The 23,565-nt window shown below is 35.2% G+C and overlaps 1 protein-coding gene across 3 annotated transcripts in view; it reads right to left on the reverse strand.

Moving 5' to 3' along the window:
• Nucleotides 1-23,565, reverse strand: part of HTT (huntingtin) — a 79,473-nt gene that overhangs the window by 41,560 nt on the left and 14,348 nt on the right. Inside the window, exons 10-30 of one of the 3 annotated variants that reach the window (XM_085223559.1) lie at nucleotides 23,135-23,182; nucleotides 19,645-19,725; nucleotides 18,912-19,276; nucleotides 16,889-17,012; nucleotides 16,508-16,626; nucleotides 15,532-15,643; nucleotides 13,986-14,126; nucleotides 12,980-13,138; nucleotides 12,796-12,893; nucleotides 11,174-11,313; nucleotides 10,597-10,660; nucleotides 10,119-10,219; nucleotides 9,200-9,346; nucleotides 8,128-8,248; nucleotides 7,867-7,943; nucleotides 4,995-5,146; nucleotides 3,119-3,321; nucleotides 2,307-2,433; nucleotides 1,723-1,850; nucleotides 810-920; nucleotides 213-290 (exon numbers count right to left, since the gene is read on the reverse strand). In XM_085223559.1, the coding sequence (XP_085079685.1) occupies nucleotides 213-290; nucleotides 810-920; nucleotides 1,723-1,850; nucleotides 2,307-2,433; nucleotides 3,119-3,321; nucleotides 4,995-5,146; nucleotides 7,867-7,943; nucleotides 8,128-8,248; nucleotides 9,200-9,346; nucleotides 10,119-10,219; nucleotides 10,597-10,660; nucleotides 11,174-11,313; nucleotides 12,796-12,893; nucleotides 12,980-13,138; nucleotides 13,986-14,126; nucleotides 15,532-15,643; nucleotides 16,508-16,626; nucleotides 16,889-17,012; nucleotides 18,912-19,276; nucleotides 19,645-19,725; nucleotides 23,135-23,182 (2,696 nt within the window). Of the gene's footprint in view, nucleotides 1-212; nucleotides 291-809; nucleotides 921-1,722; nucleotides 1,851-2,306; nucleotides 2,434-3,118; nucleotides 3,322-4,994; nucleotides 5,147-7,866; nucleotides 7,944-8,127; nucleotides 8,249-9,199; nucleotides 9,347-10,118; nucleotides 10,220-10,596; nucleotides 10,661-11,173; nucleotides 11,314-12,795; nucleotides 12,894-12,979; nucleotides 13,139-13,985; nucleotides 14,127-15,531; nucleotides 15,644-16,507; nucleotides 16,627-16,888; nucleotides 17,013-18,782; nucleotides 19,277-19,644; nucleotides 19,726-23,134; nucleotides 23,183-23,565 lie in introns of all 3 variants that reach the window. The other 2 variants (XM_085223557.1, XM_085223558.1) reach the window with 2 other exon arrangements.

A 23,565-nucleotide genomic window follows, 5' to 3' on the forward strand; every position in this document is an offset into this window, starting at 1 on the left:
AAACTTATTTTCTAAGCATTTAGTAAGATATTCAAACTGGAAGCAGTTCAAGAGGAAACTGAGCTATTCAGATAGCAAAAAGTTTCAGAACAGATGATGAAAATTTCCCCACACTGCCTCCCTAAGAAGTATGAGGGGCCATAATCAGAATCCAGCTGATATGCACAGGATGTCAGGTTAAGCCTTAGAGTAACCAAAAAGTTACTCCTTACCTGCTGTACACAAACTGTTGCCATTGTTGGTTCTCTGTTGAAACATGATTTTAGATATCCCAGGATTTCTTCCACACACTACAAAAAAAAAAAGCAGAAAAACAGCTTAATAGTATTTTGCTTTATTATATAAAAGCATTAATGTGAAAATTGGACAATGCAAGATCTGCTTCGCTACTCTTGAAATAGCACAATGCCCAACATCATAGATAATGAAAATTTCAAACACAAGAGAAGAGAGGAGAAGGCCTGTCCTTCTCATATTTAATGTGATGTATTTAAGTACACTGTATTGCTGCAGTAAGAATGACTTAAGGGAAACTATCTTGTTGAAGAAAAAAAATAGAGAAAGAGAGAAAAATTCTCCACATGAAACAAAGGAAGTATAAATCTACTACAGCTTTCAAGAGCATCAATTTAACACAGTAAATTTGCTTTAGTATTTTACCCGGCCTTCTGGTAATACAACACCTCCTTGGAATACTGTCTTTTACAACAATTTTTAAATCCATGACACATGCTTCTTCCTGGTAGAACAACAAACGGGAACAACTTAACTGCAAATAAACACAAACAGTAACCAAACACATCTTGTACCTTTCCAATGTCCTGAAGAGTTGCAAGTTCTAAGATTTGGGACAGAACATCTAAGGCAGACCGTAAGAAGCATCCAAACTTTTCATTACTGTTCTGAAGATCTAAAGTAACCTGGTAACAAAAATAAAATAAATCTTTTTCTTAACAGTTAGAGGAGAAGGAGACAGAAATTGCAGAAAGAAACATATTGACACAAAACAGTCTCCTAAAATTTCACTGTAGTTCAATCAGCATCACTGGAAGCTTAAACTCCCATACGAATTGCTGAAGATAGAACTTTATTCTGATTAAAGAAAGAAAGGCATCTTTTATCTTGCAGTAGTTGCAGTATCTGGGAAGGCCTACAATGCTGATAAATAATGGAGGAGTGATAAGGTATTTCTCAGAAACGTAGTAGGTGTTTAAGAATCCACCCTTCTGAAGTGCAGAAATCAAAATACTACACCTCCAAGGAATTCACCACCTATTATCTACACTAATGAGGAAAACAATTTACCCATCCTGGAATAAACTGTTGAGAGACATTGTAATCCATATGGCACTGCAAAACAGTGAAGGATCACTTAGTATAAATAATGGCAACAGACAAACAAGAAACCTGGTGACAATGCGTAACAGGTTTTGGGGTTGTTTCCTTAGTGATAGAGTGTTTTTATTTTGGTTTTAAAAGGTGGATTTACTGCTTACAAAATCAAGCAAATTAGACCCTCAATACTACTTAAGATTTGGACAGTTTGAGCTTCTCAGTGAATCTTGCTTCCCAGTTTAAGTCAGTTGAAACAATTTTACCTGGCTTTGTAAATTTAGTAACAGAATGCTGGGGATTACTGCCTCAGCAGAGCCAGAACCATGTTTAAGGTAAATAAAGTAACTGATCAAGCATACTCTGAATCAATCAAATATCATACGGTACCTTATAGTTAGCATGGGTTGCTTTCAAGACATCGTATAACTTCAGATATGATGGAAGATGATAAAAGCTTCCCACTGAAGATGATTTACTTGTTGTAGCAGGAGCACTAGCATCAGTTTGCCTAGTAGCTTAAAAATATATTATTTATTAGCATGATATGCTTTATCTAGAGTGCTCATTACACACAACTTAATATAATTTAACATATCTGATTTTTAAACAAAATGTCCAAGTTAACAGCATGAATTTTTGGATCTGGATGCATATTTGAAAATTGCAGAAACCAAACTATATAAATAGAAAGTTGGCAATCCAAAACAAAAACAAAAAAAAGAAAAAAAGGATTCAGAAGTTGCTTGTACCTAAACAGCACAGTCATTTTCCATAGAAAAAGAAGCACTCCAACCACAGTTGCTCTTCCTGCTACACAATACTGAAAAGAATCTGAACTTCTGAGAGTAAACCAGACAACCTTTCCATCTACAATTTAAGGCAAGCTACTCAATTATTTCTACCCTCTATGTTGTTCCCATACTCCTATTAAGCCTCCCACCTAGTGTCTCCATTTAAGTATCTATGCCTACCTGGACTAGTTTCACCACCTTTTTTAGGGCTCATTGGCACAGAAACCTGCTCTACAGGCTCCTTCTCTTTCCCCTTCCTCCGAATTGGACTAAGAGAAGGTGGGTTTGTGAGAGAAGGCAACGCTGTCTAGAATTAAAAAAAAAAACAAAACATTATTAATTATGTATGCAAAAGTAGCTTTTGTACTTCTATAAAAACATAAACACATTCGCACTTCGTTTAAACTACCTTTTATTTGACTGTCAGTTTAATCAAAATGTCTCAACTTTTAGGTTTAGGACATGGATTTCCTGTGTGAAAAGGAAGAAGTTAAATATATTCTCTAATTTCTTCTCAACTTTAGCCAACCAGACAGAAACAGAACTCAATGGCCAAAAATTATTTTGATCCCAGATAAAAGAATGTAAAAAAAAAATAACAACACTTTTCTAAAACATTAAGAAATCACTAATCCTAATAATATTACCTTACAGTCACTAATTCAATTTCAAAACATAGATACTTCAAAATAATAAACATCAAAAAATCTCACATGACTTATTTCAGAAATGAGAATATTTTCTGCAGGACGTTCAGAAGACGAGAGTTATTGCTTGGATCATTCACCAATAAGTCTTTCTTCATCCCCTACATTTTTTACAAGGGGGAGTGAGAGCAGTGTGGTAGAGTTCAGCTGCCTACTAGTGTGAAACCAACACACGACGAAGGCGATTAGATTGTTGCTTGTGTCAGCTCTAAAATGCCTACCCTCGAACAGTATTGAACTCAACAATATTTAAGTCATGCAATTTTATTTGTTTGTAATACATACTTTTACTGCTGGGCCAGGAGGAACATCATCCATTACATGTGCACAAATATTAATGACCTTCAGCAGATGAGAAAAGAGCTGTTCTACCAAAGTGACGAGAGTTCGATCTGCCAGAGCTGGCCATGGTTCCTCCTGCTTTGCAGCTCCTTGGTTTGAATCTTCTTCAGCGCTCCAAGGGTTCTTTAAACACTTCGGAGCACTTGCTGTAACAGGAATCAGATAAATTAAAGAAAATAAATTTTGCAATAAAGAATGCTTATCATCTTTAAGAATAGATATTCAAATAGAAAAAGAGCTTATGTTTTCAAAAATAGCAGTATGAGCACAGTTTTAAACAGGTTAAAAAAAAGAGAGCTCCTTATATCCAGCTTGCAATGAACATAATGGACTTTCCCCTAGGCAAATTAGGGCAAATTTACAACTTTGAGGTAGTATCTAAATGGCTTGCCTTAGCTGAGAGTAGTAAAATCTAAGCAAATAGAATTACTCTTTATAAAAAGTTATCAAACTTCCTCTATCAAGGAAGAAGAGAATTAAGGTCAAGAGCCATGTTAATGATTAAAAAAAAAAAAAAAAATCAAAGCAAGCAAACAAAAAAAGAAAACAAGAAAAGGCAGAATTACAGCTAACTAAAAGTAGCTTCTTGTCTACTAGGACTGATATTCTGAAGTGACTGTTTCCAGGAGCACTTACATGATTTTTTCATGCTGTCTCATAATAAATCTATCAGAAAGCAACATAATAGTACAACTAAACAGTACATTTAGCAAAAGAAGCATCAAAACTACACTGGTTTCAATTTGTTTGCTAAAACTGAAAGAAACATTTATAAACCAACAAATAAATGGCAAAACATTTGTCAGTTGTGTGAGCCCTGGATTAGTTTTTCTCTTGACAGCTCTCTCCTCCAAAAGGAGCACAGGAAAAACCCAAGATGCACGTGTCAGATCTAACTAACCTAACATACCTTGCCCTTCCACACAACAGAAAACAGAAGAAATCTCATGAGGTCACTTGTTCATTCCACAGCTTTAAAAGAAGAGTTAGTTACACATACATGAATCTTAACATGCTTTGAATTCACTTTCAGAGACTGTTTCACCTCCGGAAACTTTTACAGAACTTCAATGTTCTTACAAGAACACCTGAAAATGCTTAGTAAGCAGTTGAAGTACTTACACTTATGTAATTAATGGAGTAAAAATGTTTTCTTTGTCTTTGCTATGTTGTTGCTTTCATAAATACATGTGAATGCATATGTAGTCATTTAACAATACAAGACACATTTTTGAGTGTCCTTATTAGGGAATTATACTTTTGTTCTTAGAAGACACTTCCAATTTGTTAAGATATTCTGAAGTCCGAAGTCTGTCATTTAAAACGTTGGCAACCACTGAAGGCTGGTATTGCCTGTAAATTTTTTAAGTGCACGCTATCTGATTGTTATTAATGAAGCTAAAAGCAACACCAAAATAGTCAAGAGAACCCTGGGGAATCCTTTAACATTTTTTAAAAATTACTCTAAACCTAAAAATGCATAAAGCTCTTACACTGCAAAACAGGTCTTACAAAACACAAGTAGAACTTTCAACTTCTAGAACAGAGGAATGGGAAGAGATGATGACCAGATCCCACTTAGCATTTTGGTTTTCATCGATGCAGAAATCAATCCACACTTCTAGCTAGCAAATGTGGACGAAATTCAGCTGTTCAGAAGAAAAAAGCCTACTGCCCAGAAGTGTTTCAAACCTCATGAGTGTGAAGTTCTGTCTCTATTTCTTCTGCCCAATCTTCCAAGTATTTTGCCCAAGAGGGTAAGATAAACATGTTCTGATGCTAATAGTAAAAATGATGGGATATTTCTTTTTTCCCTTACCTGCAAGCAAGTTTCCAGTCAAAATCAAAGCATCCTGATGAGCAGAAAGGTCCAAAGGAAACCATGTTGATGAAAGAAGAGAGAGGACCATGCCGGCCATTCCAACAGTGCAGCCCTTCTGAGTGTCATCTGAAGAACTTGGTTGGGAAACACTAGAGGTACAATTTTGGAATGTCATGATTTCTTTTTTGAGAAGCCTCAAGAACACTAATAGTTAAATTAAACCACTAATCTTAAAAAATAAAAAAATCAGTACTAAAGAACAAAACATTTAATAATTGAGCATGAGTTTCAAAAAAAAAAATCTACAGCAGAGACCTGAAAATATTTTGTATTCTTGAAGAGCTTTTTATTTATTTATTAAAAAATAGCAAGTATCAAAGGTGCTAGTGACATCTACTGAACAACAGACGAATTCAATATTTACTTGCTAAATGCCATGGTTTAGAACTATCTCCAGGTAAAAGGACTGAAAATATGCAGAGTAGGGACAGGAGATGTAAGCTATTGCATAAAACTTTTTTTTGCTACATAGCAAAGTAGGAAGAATTTAGGCAATTGTAATAATAGAATCACCCAGCCATCAACTCATCTCCACCATGCCCACTAAACCACGTCACTCAGTGCCACACAAACGTACTTCTTTAACATCCCTACGGTTGGTGACTCCTCTACCTCCCTGGGCAGCCTGTTCCAATGCTTCACTACTCTTTCTGAGAAGAAATTTCTCCTTATATCCAACCTGAACCTCCCCTGGAACAACCTAAAATCATTTCCTCTTGTCCTACCACTTTTACCCAGGAGAAAAGACCGACTCCCACCTCATTACAATCTCCTTTTCAGGCACTAATGGAGTGTGATAACTTCATGCCCGAGCCTCTTTTTCTCCAAGCAAAACAATCCCAGTTCCCTTAGCTGCTCCTCATAAGACATGCTCCAAACCTGTTACCACCTTCACTGACCCTCTTTGGACACACTCTGGGGCCTCAATGTCTTTTTTGTGTAGTGAGGGGCCCAAAACCAAACACAATACTCAAGGTGTGGCCTTCCCCATGCAGAGCACAGAGGGACAATCACTTCCCCCATCCTGCTGGCTACACTGCTGTTAGCCTTCTTAGCCACATGGGAACTGAAGGCTCATGTTCAGCCAAGTGTCAACGAGCATCCTCAGATCCTTTTCCTCTGTGCAGCTTTCCAGCCACTTTGTCCCAGGCCTGCAGCACTGCATGGGGTTGTGGCCAAAGTGCAGGATCCAGCAAAACATACATTTAGACCCATACAAGACTACCAACTTTATTTCAGGAAAAGACCTTATGTCATCTCTGAATAAAGGGTTTCTTTTAAGATTATTTCTTTTTAAATTCAAAAGTCAAAAGTCAAAAACCTAGTGTTTCAGGTTTAACACAATTAGAATAATTTCAGAAAATAAAATTTACAATAAGCATATTTTTGTTTTGTTTTCTTACAAAACTACGCTAGGAATTATAGTGTAGTTCATTTTAAAATAACATTTAATATCATAATATATTTAATATCATATCTTTTAATATGCAGATGTTGTTTACTTTACATACAGATTAGAAACCATAAGTCGTACAATGCTATGAATTGTATGCTATGCAAATGAATTTTACATAGGAATGCAGCAGTTCCAATGACTGATAAACCATAAGAATTTCAAGACTTCAAAAGACAGAAAAGAATTTCTGTAAAAACTGTCGTGTCTCACATTAAGAGGTTCAAATTTGCAATCTTACTTTCCAGTATGATAAATGCTCACACCACGCAACAAAAATAAAATCCAAATTAATATGAACATAGGTTCAAAACTTGTAAAGAAAGGATCAGAGCAAAGAGTAGAGGTTATGTCATTGCATCATCTATGAATGCTTGGTGCATCTTAAATATAGGTTTTTTTAAGCTATGTAGAACAGAAAACGTCATTGCAAGTCTGCAAAAATAAGGAAGGAACATAAAAAACAAAGCAAACTAGGTTAAAAGTTGAAAGGATAAAAGATAGAATGCTAAAATTGGTTCTAAGCAGTTTGGCTGATAAACATTAACAAGACCCATAAGACATACACTATTAAATAACCAACCCAGCTCCTAAAAGCACTGTGCATTAATTTTGTTTCATGGCTAAATACTAATCATATACTAATGCATTTCACTTGTTATAACAACTTATAAAACTAGACCCGCAGTCTAGTCATCTAAGACAAAAGACAACTTGTAGAGCACATCAAACATGACACACTTATACCCAGAATGGGAATTGGAAAGAAAGACTTGAGAACAAGCAAAAGGAGTATTATTTAAAAAGAAAAAAAAAAATTGTAATAAAGCTTCAGGATACATAAGAATTAAATAACAGTAGAAATGCCTCCTGAGAGTCATACAAAGAAATGCAAAACATTTTTAGCAAGTATGCATACTAACCTAAATATGATAGTACTATGACCTACTAAAGAAATACTTGTAAATATACTTGTCCTGGTCTCAGTTGGGATAGGGCATGACCTGACCATTCTTATAAAATGAGACAACTAAATGCATAACTCCACAAATGGGGCACCAGGTTGATTGGAGGCAATAGAACTCCTAACACTTAGTAACAGCTCTCCAAAATTTTAACAAAATCATTAACAGTGATGAAGAAAGTACATATGTGCACATTTTCAGTAGCTAGTTTTACAGCTCATGTGGCACAGCTCACTGATAGAGACAACAGTGAACAACTTCATACAGAAGAGCAGCTCGTAAGATGAGCTTAACAGTAAGTATCTGAACTGGAACATTTGATACTGAAGTGAGAGTACTATGTTTTCAAATGCATTAATTTAGAAGCACGAATACTGGATGAAGAACATACCCACAGTGCCATCCCACAGTCCAGGTGCAGACTGGAAAGGTTGTGGAGAGAAGACACAAAGCTTCACAGCAGCCAAACTGAAAAGTCAAAACCAAGCATGAATCACTGGAAGTGTCAGCAACAACAACAAAATACCTTAAAAGTGAGAATTAAATATATTGTTATTGTCACAATACCAAAGCTGCAGATACATACACTGGAATTTTTAAAAAATAAAAAATAAGAAAAAAGTCAACCATTACAGCAACTCAGAAAACTCACTGTAAGTGATCTTGTAGTGGATATTGTCAATGCATGGGAAATTGCAGCAACAACCCTTGAAAGATTGTTTTCCATAGTGACATCTGTTGGACTTTGCAGCATATTGTAACCTCTGTATGTTCTGAAATAAAAATATTTATAGTACTAAAACACATACTTAACACTCAAACATACCTTAATAAAAAATGGTCATGGGCTAAGTTACTATTACAGAGTTTCTAAGCTTGTTCAAATGCATTAAGAAATACCAAGTATGAGAACATTCTAAATACCAGCTAATTCTATTTTCATATTTAGTTTATTAACCAAATTTCTTTGTTAGCAAACATAAACGAGATCAACTCAGCATTTAACTAGGCTTTCCAGAAATTGTCACTAGTTCAGCATAAATCTCTGCTTTTCCTCAGACTCATCTACCATTTCTGCATGCTCACACACTGCTGTAGAGAATGTGCACCTCACAAAGCTCCGCTGTTTCAAAAATACAACATATAAACTCTGAGTTACATGATCAAGATCATATATTGAAAAGGTACACAGTTAAAAACTTATACAACTGATAGAAGCAAAGAGGTTTCATGTCCATACAGCTCAGGCTGTCTTTAAGACTGAGGGGCAAGTATTAAAGTCTAGGAGTGTATAGTTGGCAGCAAAAACACAGCAACAGGACTCCACTATGAAAATTAGGATTTATACAGGTAGTACAGACTTTTGCAAGACAGTCACTTGATGTTTAGAGCTATAAGCCCTGATTAACATATCTGAAGAACACAATTAGCTGGCAACAGTGCACTTATGCAATTTAATGGACAAAATAGAGTGACCTTGGGATGAAGAGAAGGAAGCTCATCACAGAATAATGACTCACTACAGTTAATGCACAAACATATCACTAGAAACTCACACACCAGTTTATCCCTTAAACCTCAGCCTGTTTCCATGGAGCCTAAAACTACCATAGATGCTCTTACAATTTTGATCAAGAATGCATATGCAAGATTTAAATATGATTTTAGGCATTATGAATTGCAATGTATCCACATTTTAAAGCGAGACAAGCCACACAACATACCTAGTGATAGTGCTCACTGCAAAGTGAGATGGAGGCTGTGTTTCATGCATTAGTAGTTTCAGATAGACGTTGCTTTGGTCCCTTGCTACTGCCACAACTGGATCAGCTTGTCCTTGATCACAGTTATAAAACAGCTTTGGAACAAGCCTTGAAAAAATTGCCCAAAACAAAAATATTTAGAAATTATGTAAAACACAATTCAGAAAGCTGCACATCCTAATCAAACTGTAAATTAAAATAGTTACTAAAACTCACATTGGACTGTTACACTGAATTCATCTTTACACAACTGGTCTCTACTGCGATTAAAGAAAGAAAATAAATGTTCTACATACATGGTAGCTTAAAAATATGTATGTCTTTTCGATAGGATCTCTACCTACACAGATTATAACAACCACTCCTCTAAAGTATTTCTCTGTCAGCATTCTTGAATTGAAATAAACTAACTACCAACTAATTGTTACTGTTTGGTGGCTCTGGACAGTAAATGCAGCTGTAGTAACATACAGACTGCAGCCACTTTTTAACAAGTTTTTAACAAAGAGCATGAAAATTTTAGAATATGCTACATAGAAACCATGTTTGCAAGTTAGGATGACCTAGAAGAACTGTTTCACTTTAGGTTCATCAGCTACTGTGAGGATACTAAACAAATCACTCCTCCATACAAAGTTTTAAGCAGAAAATTAAACTGAAAGTGACTCCCAAAACACGATTATTGTTAAATGTAACTGTAATGCTAATAAAGGCAAAACAAACTCGTCTGATAATTTAGAATGATGCATGCTCCAGATACAACAAAGCTGCATTTGTCTCTTCTGCTTTACTTAAATAAAAACATAACAACACTATGAGGTTATTTTACTTCTTATGTCCACAATGAAAATGTTCATAAACTGTTTTCTGAAATAAATACCTCATTAATGAAGCTGCAGCAACATGTCGTACTCTTGGATCTTCATCTCCAAGCAAACAGATTACAACATCATTGAGCACTCTCTCCTGAAGTTTTAGTAGCTATAGAATAAATTAGTACAGTGAAGTAAATGGAACACTTTCATCATTTGACCAGAACGTTATAAGAGTAATAAGTGAGATTTCTTTTGTTATGCAAGTCCATGAAATAATCTTTACACTAAATTGCAAAAAATACTACTTAAATACAGAAATGCAGAAAGTTTTTAAAAACAAGCAAAACCACAAACAGATCAGAGAACACGAAGATACTGGTATCTCAGTATTACAGCATCTTTCCAATTGTAGTGTCAGAACACGAGTCTAACACATACAAAACATTTACCTATCAGTGCTGATCAAATTTAAACATGAAATACCAAAATTCCACTGGTATTTTAATCCAGAAACAAAATATACTGATTGATTAATTTACTTACACCAGTATAATGATGAACACCTTTGTGCAAGCTGTCAGTTTTTCCTTCCAAAAAGCTGACTAGCCTATGATAAAAAACAATTTAAGATATATTAGCTAACATTATAGGCTATTAATCTATCTTCAGTGCTATGGGCATTTTATTTATATGCTTATTTTTGAAAACACAGTTGCAGAAAAAACCCGATAAGTAAACACACGATTGGTTGGCTTTAGAAAAGGCAGGTTACTTGCTGAACTACTCCCTGGCTAGTGCAACAGAAGAATTACATTTCCTTATTAAAAACCTTCATTTACCCTTTAAAATTGTATCAGGCAGTTTTGAAAAGATGGTTAACACATTCCGAACATCACTGTTTAAAGATACCTTCAGACAAATAGATTAAAATCTCCCATACAGTATTATTAGTCCCAGTAACTTGACAAAGGAATTCAGATATTTGTTACAAAAATGATTGGTCTGAACTAGTTTTATGGAACTCAAATTTTTCAGAAGGAAAAGCTCTCTACTACTGTTCCAGCATCCTATGTACAGCATCTTTGCTGTTACAATGCACGTGGAAAATATAAACACTTACCGAAAATCCACCTCTGCAAGTGTTTCCAGAAGTTCTGTCCTCACTAGCCAGTATGAGCTATTCTTCAGCGTAAGGAGGTCAACAATTAATTGTAAGCCTAGTTCACTATAACTGCTACTACACAAGCTCATGATGCAATGCTAAAAAGAAAAAACAACTTTCAGTTATACTACAGAAAAGTTTTTCTAAATTCAATTATGCTTGACTACCAACATCTGTTTTATTTAACATGTTGAAGTTATTGCTTAAGAGCTAGCAGAAAAAGCACCAGTGGTAGCTACTTTGGCAGGCTAACCCCATGAAAGCTTCTAAAACCTGCTGCTGAATTTAAACTCCAGAGAGGAAACCAAGCTTCAGAGGACATCCACCCAAATAACAAGGGAGCTTAAGAACACTTACTATTATCTGTTCACAAACAATCTCAGATAGTTTCCCTGGGATATATCTAGACAGATATCTAGATTTTGAAGAAGTCCTGCCTCTTCATTTTAATGACTGCTCAACAATATGAACAACGTGTGACTTTTTCCAAAAGTTACACAACTTTAAGAAGTCTGAGTCTCGTTTTACTACACAAAAGCATACTTTCTCATTTGAGGATTAGCAACTCAAAATGCTTCTCAATATATCTGCTAAATGGTATGTAGTCAGACTGCACTATGTACTGCGAGTAAAAAGTCATAACTGACTAGTGTAAGTTGTCTGAACTCAGCAGTATCTACCAAAATCTTCTAAAATCAAACTAAATCACAAATCAAACCACTACACATAAATAGTGAGAGCATGAAACAGTTGGCTAAAGGGATAGCATTATTCCAGTAGATGGAAAATCCCTCAGATGTGCCACAGATCCCTCTTATTTCATGAAATCATCATTTCATCCACCAAATATCTACATCATACTGAAAGCCACACTGTCTCACTGACGCCTAAGCCGTAATACAGACACACTGTGCCTTTCACTGGTGTATTAATTTCCCTTGGTCTCCATTTTGTCTTCACTCTCCTATTTTTTGGAGTATTTTTAGAAAATTCCTCAAGAAAATATCACTCTGTTTTTAACAGGACAATTTTCACAGATTTTATTACAGAAATAAAGTTTTCACACTGTATCCTGAACTCATAAATTCAGCTATCATTTCTATTCTAACAATTGCCTGAAGGATCTTTCACCCATTTTACAGCAATTATTTGTCTAAGATCTGTCTCAGTTTCATTTTTCTTTTTTAATTATATTAAAAAACAATGATTATTTTCCTTGTCATTACTTTAATCCAGATGACAGAAATTCGTACTTCCCTGCCAAGCCTAGGTAACCTTTATACTTAATGCACTCGCCCTTTTGCTGACTAACTTCACCTTACAGTTCATACCTGTGCATTTTTCATTACCCAAGATATCGTCTTTATATCATACTACTACATGATGTTGGTAAATTATTATTTTCTAGTTGTTTGTTCTTCCGTTTTTATGCCTGAAATTCATGTTTTCTAGAACCAACTTACTGAGGAAGAAGTCTTCTCAGCTCCACGTTCACATACCTGAGAATAGTGGATCCTACACAGTGAATAATGTCCCTGTAATCTGCATGGTAGTGCAAATAGATAATTACTTCTGCTTACCCTCACAGCTGTACAAGCCAGCTTGCATGTAACAGAGGACTCATCTTTCAGTGTTTTCTGTAACAGAGGTATGCAGTCTACCAAGGAAAAGAGATTTCCTAACAAAAAAGAATTCAGAATAATGAAACAAAAGAATGTTTTGGCTACAGAAAAGAAGAGATACATTTAAAAAAAAAAAGGTTACCTGTTGAGCTTCTGACATTTACTAGCCATTTTTCCACATCAAAGCGTGATTTAAGTAGAATAGAATTGATAATTGTTCCACAGAGAATAGCAGTAGCTCCTCTAATCTGGGGATCTCCATGGTCAATGTAGTTCAGAATATCTGATACATACTGCTCCTCTAGGAAAACAAGTTACAACTACTTTATTTTAAAGATACTTGTCTTAGATTCAACTGATCACTAAAAATGTTTCAGTGGAGGTACTGATCATATGGATCAACACCAGCATATTTCCTCAGTAAGCCTTTCTTTGGTCTAACTTACACAGATCTATTCAACGTACTAAACATATTAATCACACCGCTCATACCAACTACTATATCTAAAACCACTGGTGAATCATATCAGAGAATCATAGATTGGCTTAGGTGGGACCTTAAAGCCCATCCAGTCCCAATTTCCTACTATGGACAGGGTTGATACCCACTAGATCAGATCACTCAGGGCCCACCTGTCCAGCCTGGCATCAAACACCTCCAAAGATGGGGCATCCACAATTTTTCCGTACAGCCTCTGCCAGTGCTTCACCACCCTCTGAGTAAAAAATTCCTCCTAATATCTAATCTAAATCTGATGTTGTGTTGCAATCAAAACCAAAATTCTCTGGGGAATCCAAGAAAATGTTATGGTCAACACCCCAGTTTTACCACTATCAGCATCAAAACAGTTAAATTCTCCAAGTCTGCATTGACAATACTGTATAATTTTTAAGATTACATTTTATTATTCATAAAAACTAATCCAATGACATAGAAATCATCTAGAAATTAGAATGAAATAAATTGGAAGCAGCCATGTGAGAAATAAACAACTTTTATGTAGCAGTTGTGCTAAAATAACTTTTACTCGTCTGAATTAATACAAACTGATGCAACATTTGGATTTAAAGAGTTTTCAGTACAGATGCTGCCTCACTTATTTGAAAACCCAAACATACTATTAAAAAAGATGTGAACTACAACATACCATAATCTTCTCCCATTGCTTCCAGGGGTATTTTATACAGTTTGCTGAAGAAAGACTCAGGATGAAGGGCAACAGCTGCTCCAACACAACTTACTGCCAAGGCTTTTACACTGACTCTCACATCTCTATCTGGAACTAAAGCTAGTAAAAGAAAAATAAAATGTTGAAAAGCTTCCTAAATTGTTTTCTAAATTAACTAATAACTCTTTATAATATAAATAGCTTATAGTCTGAATAAAATAGAAAAAGATATTGAGGCCAGAGCAAGTACTTCCATCTTATTAGTGGTAGCAAGCAATTATTTATTTATTGGTAGGAGGAAGAAGACAGTATAATAAATAATGACAATAATCCCCCACTTCCAGGCTCACTTCCTTCACTGCTGAGAACGCAGCTGCTATGTTGCCTTTCCAGGAATAGTACATTAGCAGAGCAATTAATAAGCAATAGGTTAGAAAAAGAACAAACAGACTGAAATGCTCACTTCAGTCATAATGACATACACACATGTACCTGTGACAGACTTCCCAGAGAAAAAAACTAAAACAAATGTATGTATCATACAGGCTTTTCAGAAAAAGCTTGTACGGACATTTTCAAGAAAGGTAAATGATTCCTCTTTTGACCCACACAAGCCTCTTCTAGCAATTGCTTATAATCAAAGATGTTTTTACCTTTTACTGTCTTATATATATATATGTATCATATATACATTTTACGTGTGTGTGTGTGTGTGTGTGTGTGTTTTATTTTTATATATATATATATATATATATATATATATATATATATATATAAAAGGCCACACTAGCATACACAAAGGCATCTAGATGTTAGAAGCAAGAAAAAAGTTGAAATTGGAGTTCCAGCTACATCTTTGAAAACCTTAGCTCAACTCTCTGCTTTCTTATACCGAAATCACTTAATTCCTGGAGGTATATTTCCCAAGCATAAATAGGGACAATCTCACTACCATCTTGGAGTATATTTAAAACAAACAAACATCTCTGAATGAAAACACAGCTAGCAGGTAAAGCTAAAAAAAAAAAAAAAAAAAAATACTACCTATCTTGATTTATGTATCACAAATTAAGCGATATAAACAAACTACTGTAAAAATATTAGAACTATGGTCTTTTAAACTTGTTTTTAGGAGTTTCTGTAGGATGGACTGTGACTGAGAAAATTATTTCTTTAGCTTTTAGATATTCATAGTTTTTGAGACAAAAAACTGAGCACCTAACTATCAACTGAAATCACATACTCATTATTAGGTTGTTTTGCTAGGTCCACACAACCTATAAACTGATGGCCCCACAAAAAGGTGCAAAGATGCAATAGCGCCTTAGGTTTATCTCTCAGGAGTTTACAAATGGTAGATACAATTAAGCATTAGACAAGCAAATTACAGCAACACTTTGTACATCAAATAATTCAAAATGGGACTCACTATAAAAATTGCGTAAGTTTAAGTATCTCTAGGTTTCTCTGAAGTCTAGCATGAGCATCTAAATCAGAACTATTATGAGTCTGAAGAGAAACTTACCTCCTTTCTCCCCAGTAAGTAGAAAAGAGGCTGACAGAAGTCTAACACAATGTACTAAAGGCGCAGAATTTCCATCTGTGTAGTGACCTATGTCTCCTTTTACCCTGGAGGGCTGTTGAAGGCAAATCACAAGATTTATGGAGATAAAAATAATGTTTTATTTAAATCAAAAATTAAAGCACAACATGATTTAGAAGTACAGCACACTCCCAAAATGTCAGAGGTTATACTATGAAATACATTTAATACATATTCCAAAAAAAGCTCTTTAAACTTAATGCTTCAACAAGCTTGTCTCAAGGATCAGAGTTTAATATAGTTTAATTTTAATTATAGAAATTATTCAAGACTTGCATTGATAAGCTACTTTTTGATACCATACAATGATCTTTGGAAACTCTGTATGAGAAGCAATCCATCCTTAAGTTGTTTCCAAAGAACACCGACAACTTTCTGCAGTTTTACACTTATACAGTAGCCCAAGTTAATCTAAGCTCTGCCTGTCACAAACCTAGCTCCTTTAGTCCCAGCTCAGAACAAGACCCAACACTAAAGTCAAAAAACAAAAGAGGAAATAATCACCAGTTAGAACTGCATGAGCATCTCTGCTGAAAAAGAGGCTACAGTAAGGAATAGGTAACTTCTGAGATCAGTTATGTATGCAGCTAGCAATAAAAATATTTCAGGTAATTGGTGTATACTGTTAGTGCACAGACAAAAGAGATTTCTATTCTCAGGAGCTTAAGTATGAGATCTGTTATAGTTTTGCTCATGGTTGCATTCAAGATTAACACTTGTGTGTTCATCTTACATTAAATACTACGACTCAGATTTATTATATAATGTTTTTTACTTTGACTTATAATGAAGTACCCTACATATACAAGCTACCCATGCTCATCACTGATTTACACAATCACAAACTTCTTTTTTTAAACTTAGTTGCTTTATATTTTAAACAAGACTACTTTCTCACCTTATTTTCATGATCAATAGGTTCCACTGCATCTTCTTTTGATGGAAATCTGTCAACGCTGCTATCAGAAGGCTGCCTACTATGGCTGATGGTTTTCAACAGGTGAGGCTGCTGAAGAGCTTTAGAAAAAAGGCAATTCATTAAATTTTAGATGCAAATTAAAAGCACTTGGATTGAGCTTAATTATAAAACACGAAAAATAAATTAGCAATGATCAAAACAAGTTATTCACTAGAAGCATTTAAAGTTCATTTTGATCTGGCTGTTCAATTCTCACACTCAGTTCAGTGAGTCTTCAGCCTCTAAAAACAGCAGATTCACCTGTAACATCTACCCTAAAGGTGTTTGTTTTTGTTTTTTTCCTTTTATTCATCAACATACCAATAGAAGAAGTCCTGAAAGACTCTGATGAATCATCCTGTAGAATATTTGCAGCTTCATCTTCCTCATCCTGCAGCTGTCCAATCTGCATTCCAGAATACTGTCCTTCAGCACCCTCCAAAACCTACAGAGTATGAAGACAGTACTTACACTAACTTTATAGCTTAACACACAGTAATAAGATTTAAACATGCAGTGTTAGTAATCTAGAAATAATGTGAAAGCAAATGTGAGCCCGATACATTAGTGTACAGTTACGTGCAGGCCCCAAAGCAGATCCCCTCCTTCCTCCAACATTTGATTCACAATGGGATCATTACACCTGATAGTCTTCTGGTCAAGAACTTGGATGTTAGCACTGAGAAAGCTGAACGTGTAAGCAAGTAACTTTTTCCACAACCCTCTCTGCCTCCTTATTCTAAACACAGTTGTCCCTCTAATTTATTAGCTACAAACCACAACTAACAGCTTCACTGTCACAACTTGAACTTTACCTTGCTGTCAAACTCTCCATAACCTCACTTGTCTTGAATACACAAAAATCAAACCGAGGATACAATGTGTAGTGAAAACTAAACAAAAAAAGACAAATGAGTCTGAATATATTTTTATTCCCTCACTCTAAATCAGAGTGTTAAAATCAACACATCTGAAAAGGATTTTAATCCTTTATACCAATGCACTTTGTAGACAGTAGGTATTTGGGGAAAGTAATCACAAGAGACAAAAAAACTAAAAACATAACAGACGACAGTAAAAAAAAGTCATTATCAGAAAAACAATATACTTCTTCAGTTACTTCTTGATCTTACAAGCAAAGCACCTGGAAATCATTACTTGAAAGGCCCACATGTAGGTAAAGGGGATGCCGTTTAAGTCAGTTAGTTAGGTTAAAAAAAATATGTATATATCTAATTGTCATTACAATTATTAAATGTAATTTAATTTAGTGTTATTTTATTAAATGTAATTTAAATTACAGAGACTATGTAAATTGACATACCGAACAGTGGAAAGAATTTGCAAGATGCACAAGTTGTCAACTAATCAACAAATCTAACTTGCCAATTGTGAGATGTCTGCTCACTTTGACCTCTTACTGCCTAAATTTTATTCAGAGAATGCAATTACCATCACTCTTTTGGATCTTGTATCCTCACATTTGCAGGAGTATTTGCTTGTCAAAACTGTAAGCTTACTATTTTTTGTAGGTATTAGACTATTAATCTTCCAAAGATGCTACCAGTGAACCTAAGTCGAAAGTTTGGAAACTTGAGGGGCAAACAAACCAAAAACCCACAACTCTGAAGATATTTCATGTTATCCCCCTAATTCATTTTCTTCTCTAGTTCCAAATAATTATACTTTTACTATTTTACTTACAGCCTCATAATACACTTGCCTACCAGAGAGATTAATTTCATACCATACTATACTGTATGCATACTTCAGCTGTTTATTAAATACTTAATTGCTGCATTAGTAAATCATGCAACATTCATCTAGTATAGGAGAAATTTGTAAGAATAAAAAGAACAAAAATGCATTGTTGTCAAGTGAAAAAGCAGAAGCAAAAGACAATGTGAAGCATTAGGTTCCAAAAATATTCCTCTAACATTCCAAATTCTGTTCACCCTTTAACACTTCCGTTAGTCCTTCTGCACCAAAACAATTATTAATGTATCTATATAAACTGAAGTTTATGTTAAGAGAACGTATTTATATCAAGCCTTTAATATTCACATTCTTCCAGTGAGTGGAAAACTGTTGATGCTTGCCTTCTTACAACCTACACACTGAACAGATTGCTGATAGCTTCTTAATTTTTAATTACTGCTGAATTGAAAGTGTTAAAAGGAGGTCAAGCTCTCCAATAGGGGTGTGAGCTGCTGACCTTTCCATTGTTATTAGTTGAGGATGGAAAAGTAGAAGAATCCAAGTCTGGGCCCTCCATGGAAGAGCTCTGAGATATGTCAGGACCCTCAGTAGAAGGGGATCCCCCCTCTGCCCGTTGCACACTTACAATTTCAGAACTGTCCGAAGGGGTTACCGCAGAGTCTGGACCTTCAGTAGTAGTCTGAGAGCTATCACTAATTGGTGAGGAAGCCTGTGTACCATCATTCAAGTCCATAGTGGGATCTGATTGGACAGCACTGATCTGGCTAGAGCTTCGACTAAGCACGTCATCATCTTCCCCTTCAGTAGCCGTACTTGTCAAATCACAGCTTGACAGGTCTACAGAGTCTGACTGCAACGTATGTTGAGAACGTGGCTGCTCAGTAATGATATCGTGTCCAGTAGGATCAGCAGCTGAACTCCCTACTGACCCAGCTGTTGACACACCCGATGAAGAAGCTAGTTCACTCGTTATCTCGCCTTTCACAGAAGCTGGAAAACAGATATTTTTGAGTCAATCAATTGTTTTACTCTTTATACAGACACTGTTAAATACTATGTCCTATATTACTACAGTAGAGAGGCAATCACCTTTAAGGCATCTCCTCCCTCACTTTTATTTCACTACATCTATACCGGTAGCTCAATGATGCTTAAAAAAAAAAAAAAAAGGCAGTCAGCTTCACTATGTAAGTATATATTTCATACCAAAGAGCATTTAAGGTTATCACATCCTCCAAGTGCCAATCCACTTAGTAGTTAACATAACAGACTTTTATATTTTATGTACCCACAATAAAAGAAAGTTTTATAAGAAAGTAACATGGGTTGGTGGCAACACTAGAAGGAATGTTTACTACCTGCAAATGATGCAGCGCTAACATCTGATCGGGTTTCAGCATCATCGTCCAAACCTTCTTCTTCTCCAAGAAGTATTTTACCTGAGAAGTGACAGAAGAAAGAGGTCTACAGTTTTCCAGAGTTACAGTCAACTTGAAATGGTCATGAAATGATTAATACTTGAAGACACTTAAAAGCTTATCACAAATATTTTTTTTAAAGCTATGACAGGCAACAAATGGAAAAAAGAAAGGAATGAAGAAAGCAAAAATCCAGTCCCTCACTATCTTTCTTCAGGTAAGAAACAGCAATGAAGAAATACAGCTAAGCAATTCTATTGAATGGTCTAACCACTCAGGAACCACTTATATATTTATTCCAGTTTATTTTTTGGACTGTTCTTAAAATCCCACTAATTTCTTCAAGTATGTCACATTACTAAGGCATCTGGATGTCTGCCCTCAACTCAGAGGGACAATAAGCACCACAAATAATAAAATAGCCTCTTTCTTAATGGCTATTAAAATCATCAGTCAAAGGCTAATCCCAGGTCAGAGCCTGGAATTCCAATGATAAAAGAAGTGAAAATGCTCAGGGGAAGAAGCACAAGACAACATAAGCGGGAAAGAATGATGAACTATGGATAAAATCCATTAAGGTCCAGGAGCTACTAAAGCAAAAATCTTTAGTGAGACTTTAGCCATAGGAAGAATGAGAACCACTTATAGCCTAATACAATCACTTAGAGTTCCTTTACTCACAGTTTAATATCTATTTAAAATAGAAGCAGTGGAGAGAGAAAGATACCTGCAGATGCTCACTGCCTGGGAGTAAAACAGAGATTCAACTTGTATACAGCTGCTGAATCATGGCCTGAACCTCTGATTAATCACCTGAGGCAAGCAATTCACCTGTGCTGCAGGAAGGGGTGGAGCCTGGCTGCACCTCTCCTAGATCCATTTAAGAGCTGACTGCCAGTGGGGAAGGATCTCTCTGGAGATCCGCTCCACTAGAGTCTATTTTGCGAGCCCAGGATAGGGTGAGTGACTTTCTTTCCTTACTCCAATATAACAATTACATCAGCCAAACTCCCAGATATACCATACTATCTGTATATCCATTGATTATACACATCTCTACTGAAAAGAGGAAACAATTAAAGCCATCCTTCTGCATCTTGCAAGCTGTTTGCTCAGAGGTATTTGTGACAATTGGTAAGGCATAAGCCTGTTTTGCACTTTAGAATAAATTTCACCAGCAGTCCAAAACTTACCATGCAAGATATCAATGTTCTGACAACTGTAGGCGAATTGTTTTATATTTCATATAAGTAATTAGTGGAAAAAAGCATTAATAGACTTTTGTACTCATTTCTCTATCACAACTACACAACTCTATCTTCCTCCACAAAAGTATGTTTTATGCCATTCAAACCCGAGATAAGGCAGAAAGTTAACATGAAATCTTTGTGCATGTTCTGTGTAAAACAACACAGCAATTATTGAGAACTGCTCATTCCCACAAGAATGGGTAAAATTGCGCTAGGAATTCCCAACCAAAGCAGGAAAGATAGCACATCATTCTCTACTCTTTCCAACATTCATATCCATTTCACTGAAACAAACCAGAGTTTTCTTCTGTTTTCCACAGCCGATCACCTTTAAAAGTGTGTGAAAGAAGAAGGACATTGAAAAACACCAATTGGGCTTATTATATTTTGTATGTTTACATCACTTTATAGAACAAGCCATAGGAAAATGTTCCTCTGAAATAAATGAATAAATAAAAACCAGTTAGGATACAGAACGTATTCTTCCATTTAAAAATGAGTTTTGAGCCTTCTTTCCAAATAATTTTCTAGGGTTGAAACAAACAAACCAGCACAGGCCAGCTGGTCCAAAATAAAGATGTTCTGAAGCAGTATAACTGAAAATATATGGGATAGATGAGCTCCAATATGAGGGTCACAGATTTCTGTAGATCAGCTTCACTTTAAACATATGAAAGAATATTATAGCTAGAGATGTTTCACCCATGGCTAGCAGCTCAACTCTAGTACTGTATATGTCATTAAAATGCAAAACCACTTCAAGAAAGAGGATAATCTCACTTCTTCCCTTCTTCTTATAATGACGAGTGGTAGGAAATGAATAGTTCCGAATTTGAGATTAAACCTGTACAAAATGCAAAATCCTGAATAGATATCTTTAAATTCTCTTATACCATTTTCTTTACCTCAAAACAATATTTGCATCTTGATATTAAAAGAGGATAAAATAATGGCTCACGTGCGTTCACCAGCAAAGTGAAAGGTTACTGCTTTAACAAATTAATTGAATTCACACTATTATTATTAAATCTCCACTGAAGACTACAAGTTCAAAATATTAACGTCACAATTCTACCATTTTTTAAAAGTTATATGCACTGCTATTCTGATTTATTGCATTCTGTCTCACCTTAGGATGCTGCAGCAATACCTATATTCAGAGCAACTTTTCACTCACTCTATTGTTTCCAAACAAGTGCTCACTGATGCAGTGATAAATATTTCACTTCAATCTCTACCGAGCTCTACCCTCTATTTCATATTTAGGTATATTGTTAGAGCAATAAAGCATACAGAGATTCCTCGCATGCAAGGATGGAAGAATATATTTGAAGAAAAAAAAGTAAGCTAGATGCTAGAGCAGTCATTTGAGCCTGTTTAATCCTATTTAGTTTTAAACTACCTTGCCATGAAGTTCACCTTATCATAGTATTCAACACCTTTCTGCCTACTGTGCTTGCAATGACTCTCACACAGCTCCACTGCAGTAGCAGCAGCGTCTTGGTCAGATGACAAATCTATTGTGAGCTGTATCTAGAGTGATTCCATTATGGATATGACTTACTAATCAAAGTATATAATAACCAGGTACTTTTATGCACAAACTAAGAAAATAATATTTCAGAGTAAAATTTTTTTTTTTTAAATTCTGTTAAATGTGTTGCTTGCTAAAGAAATAAAAACATACACAGTAAAACACAGAATGAGTATTCCTAGTTATCAATGACAGGTCAGAAAAATTAATAGAAAAGCATCACATACCAAAGCATGCAGACATACACATGCATTAGTGAAACAAGAAAATATGCCTATCAAAAAACAGGGAGGTTGTTTTGTCAGTTACATTAAAGGTTAAGCATTACTGACAAAAGGAAGAACGCCCAGTTGAATACTTCTAAACATGGTCTTAAAAAATTAAAATTTCATCAGTATTTATCATCATAGTTTTGCTAGCGCACTATAGCAAAAATAAGAATGAGCTTTGAATAATTTTAGAATGTCTTGGTTGTAACCACCAGAAATTGTCTCAGAATTATTTTAAGATTTACTGTGATTAAAATCACCTGAAAACAGGAAGGCATTTGTGAATGAAGACCAGAGCTCAGGAAGACAATGAAATGGGAGAGGAAATAAAAATCAGAGAATAATGCAATTAAAAATTTGATTTTGGAAATAATCACCTTTATGCTTTCTCGCAAGAACAGGGCTGCATGAAGACCCCCCTCCAGCTGCAAATCACAGAAAGTAACATATCAGGGCAAAGAGAGAGTTGCTGCAATCATGAAGGAATTCTAACAGTCACAGAAGGGAAGTTAAAAAAAATACAAAGCCAGGAAAAAAAAATAGCAAACTTGTTCCTTATGAAGTTTGGGTGGGGTTTTTTTTGTTTGTTTGTTTTTGGTTTTTTTTTGTTTTTTTTTTTTTTTGCATCACGCACCATCAAATGACTTTTTCATTTAGAAAATTGAGCAACGTTTGCTTAAAAAAAAAAAAAAAAAAGTGTTCTTACATTCATTGCTATGGTTGCTCCTGGCTAATGAATTACCTTCTAAGAGCAGCAATACTAGAATGATTCGATAGTCCAAAGAAGTTCTTACAGAAATCCAGTCAG

The sequence above is a fragment of the Meleagris gallopavo genome, chromosome 4 (genome assembly GCF_905368555.1).
Source record: "Meleagris gallopavo chromosome 4, MGAL_WU_HG_1.1, whole genome shotgun sequence".
Lineage (NCBI taxonomy): Eukaryota > Metazoa > Chordata > Aves > Galliformes > Phasianidae > Meleagris > Meleagris gallopavo.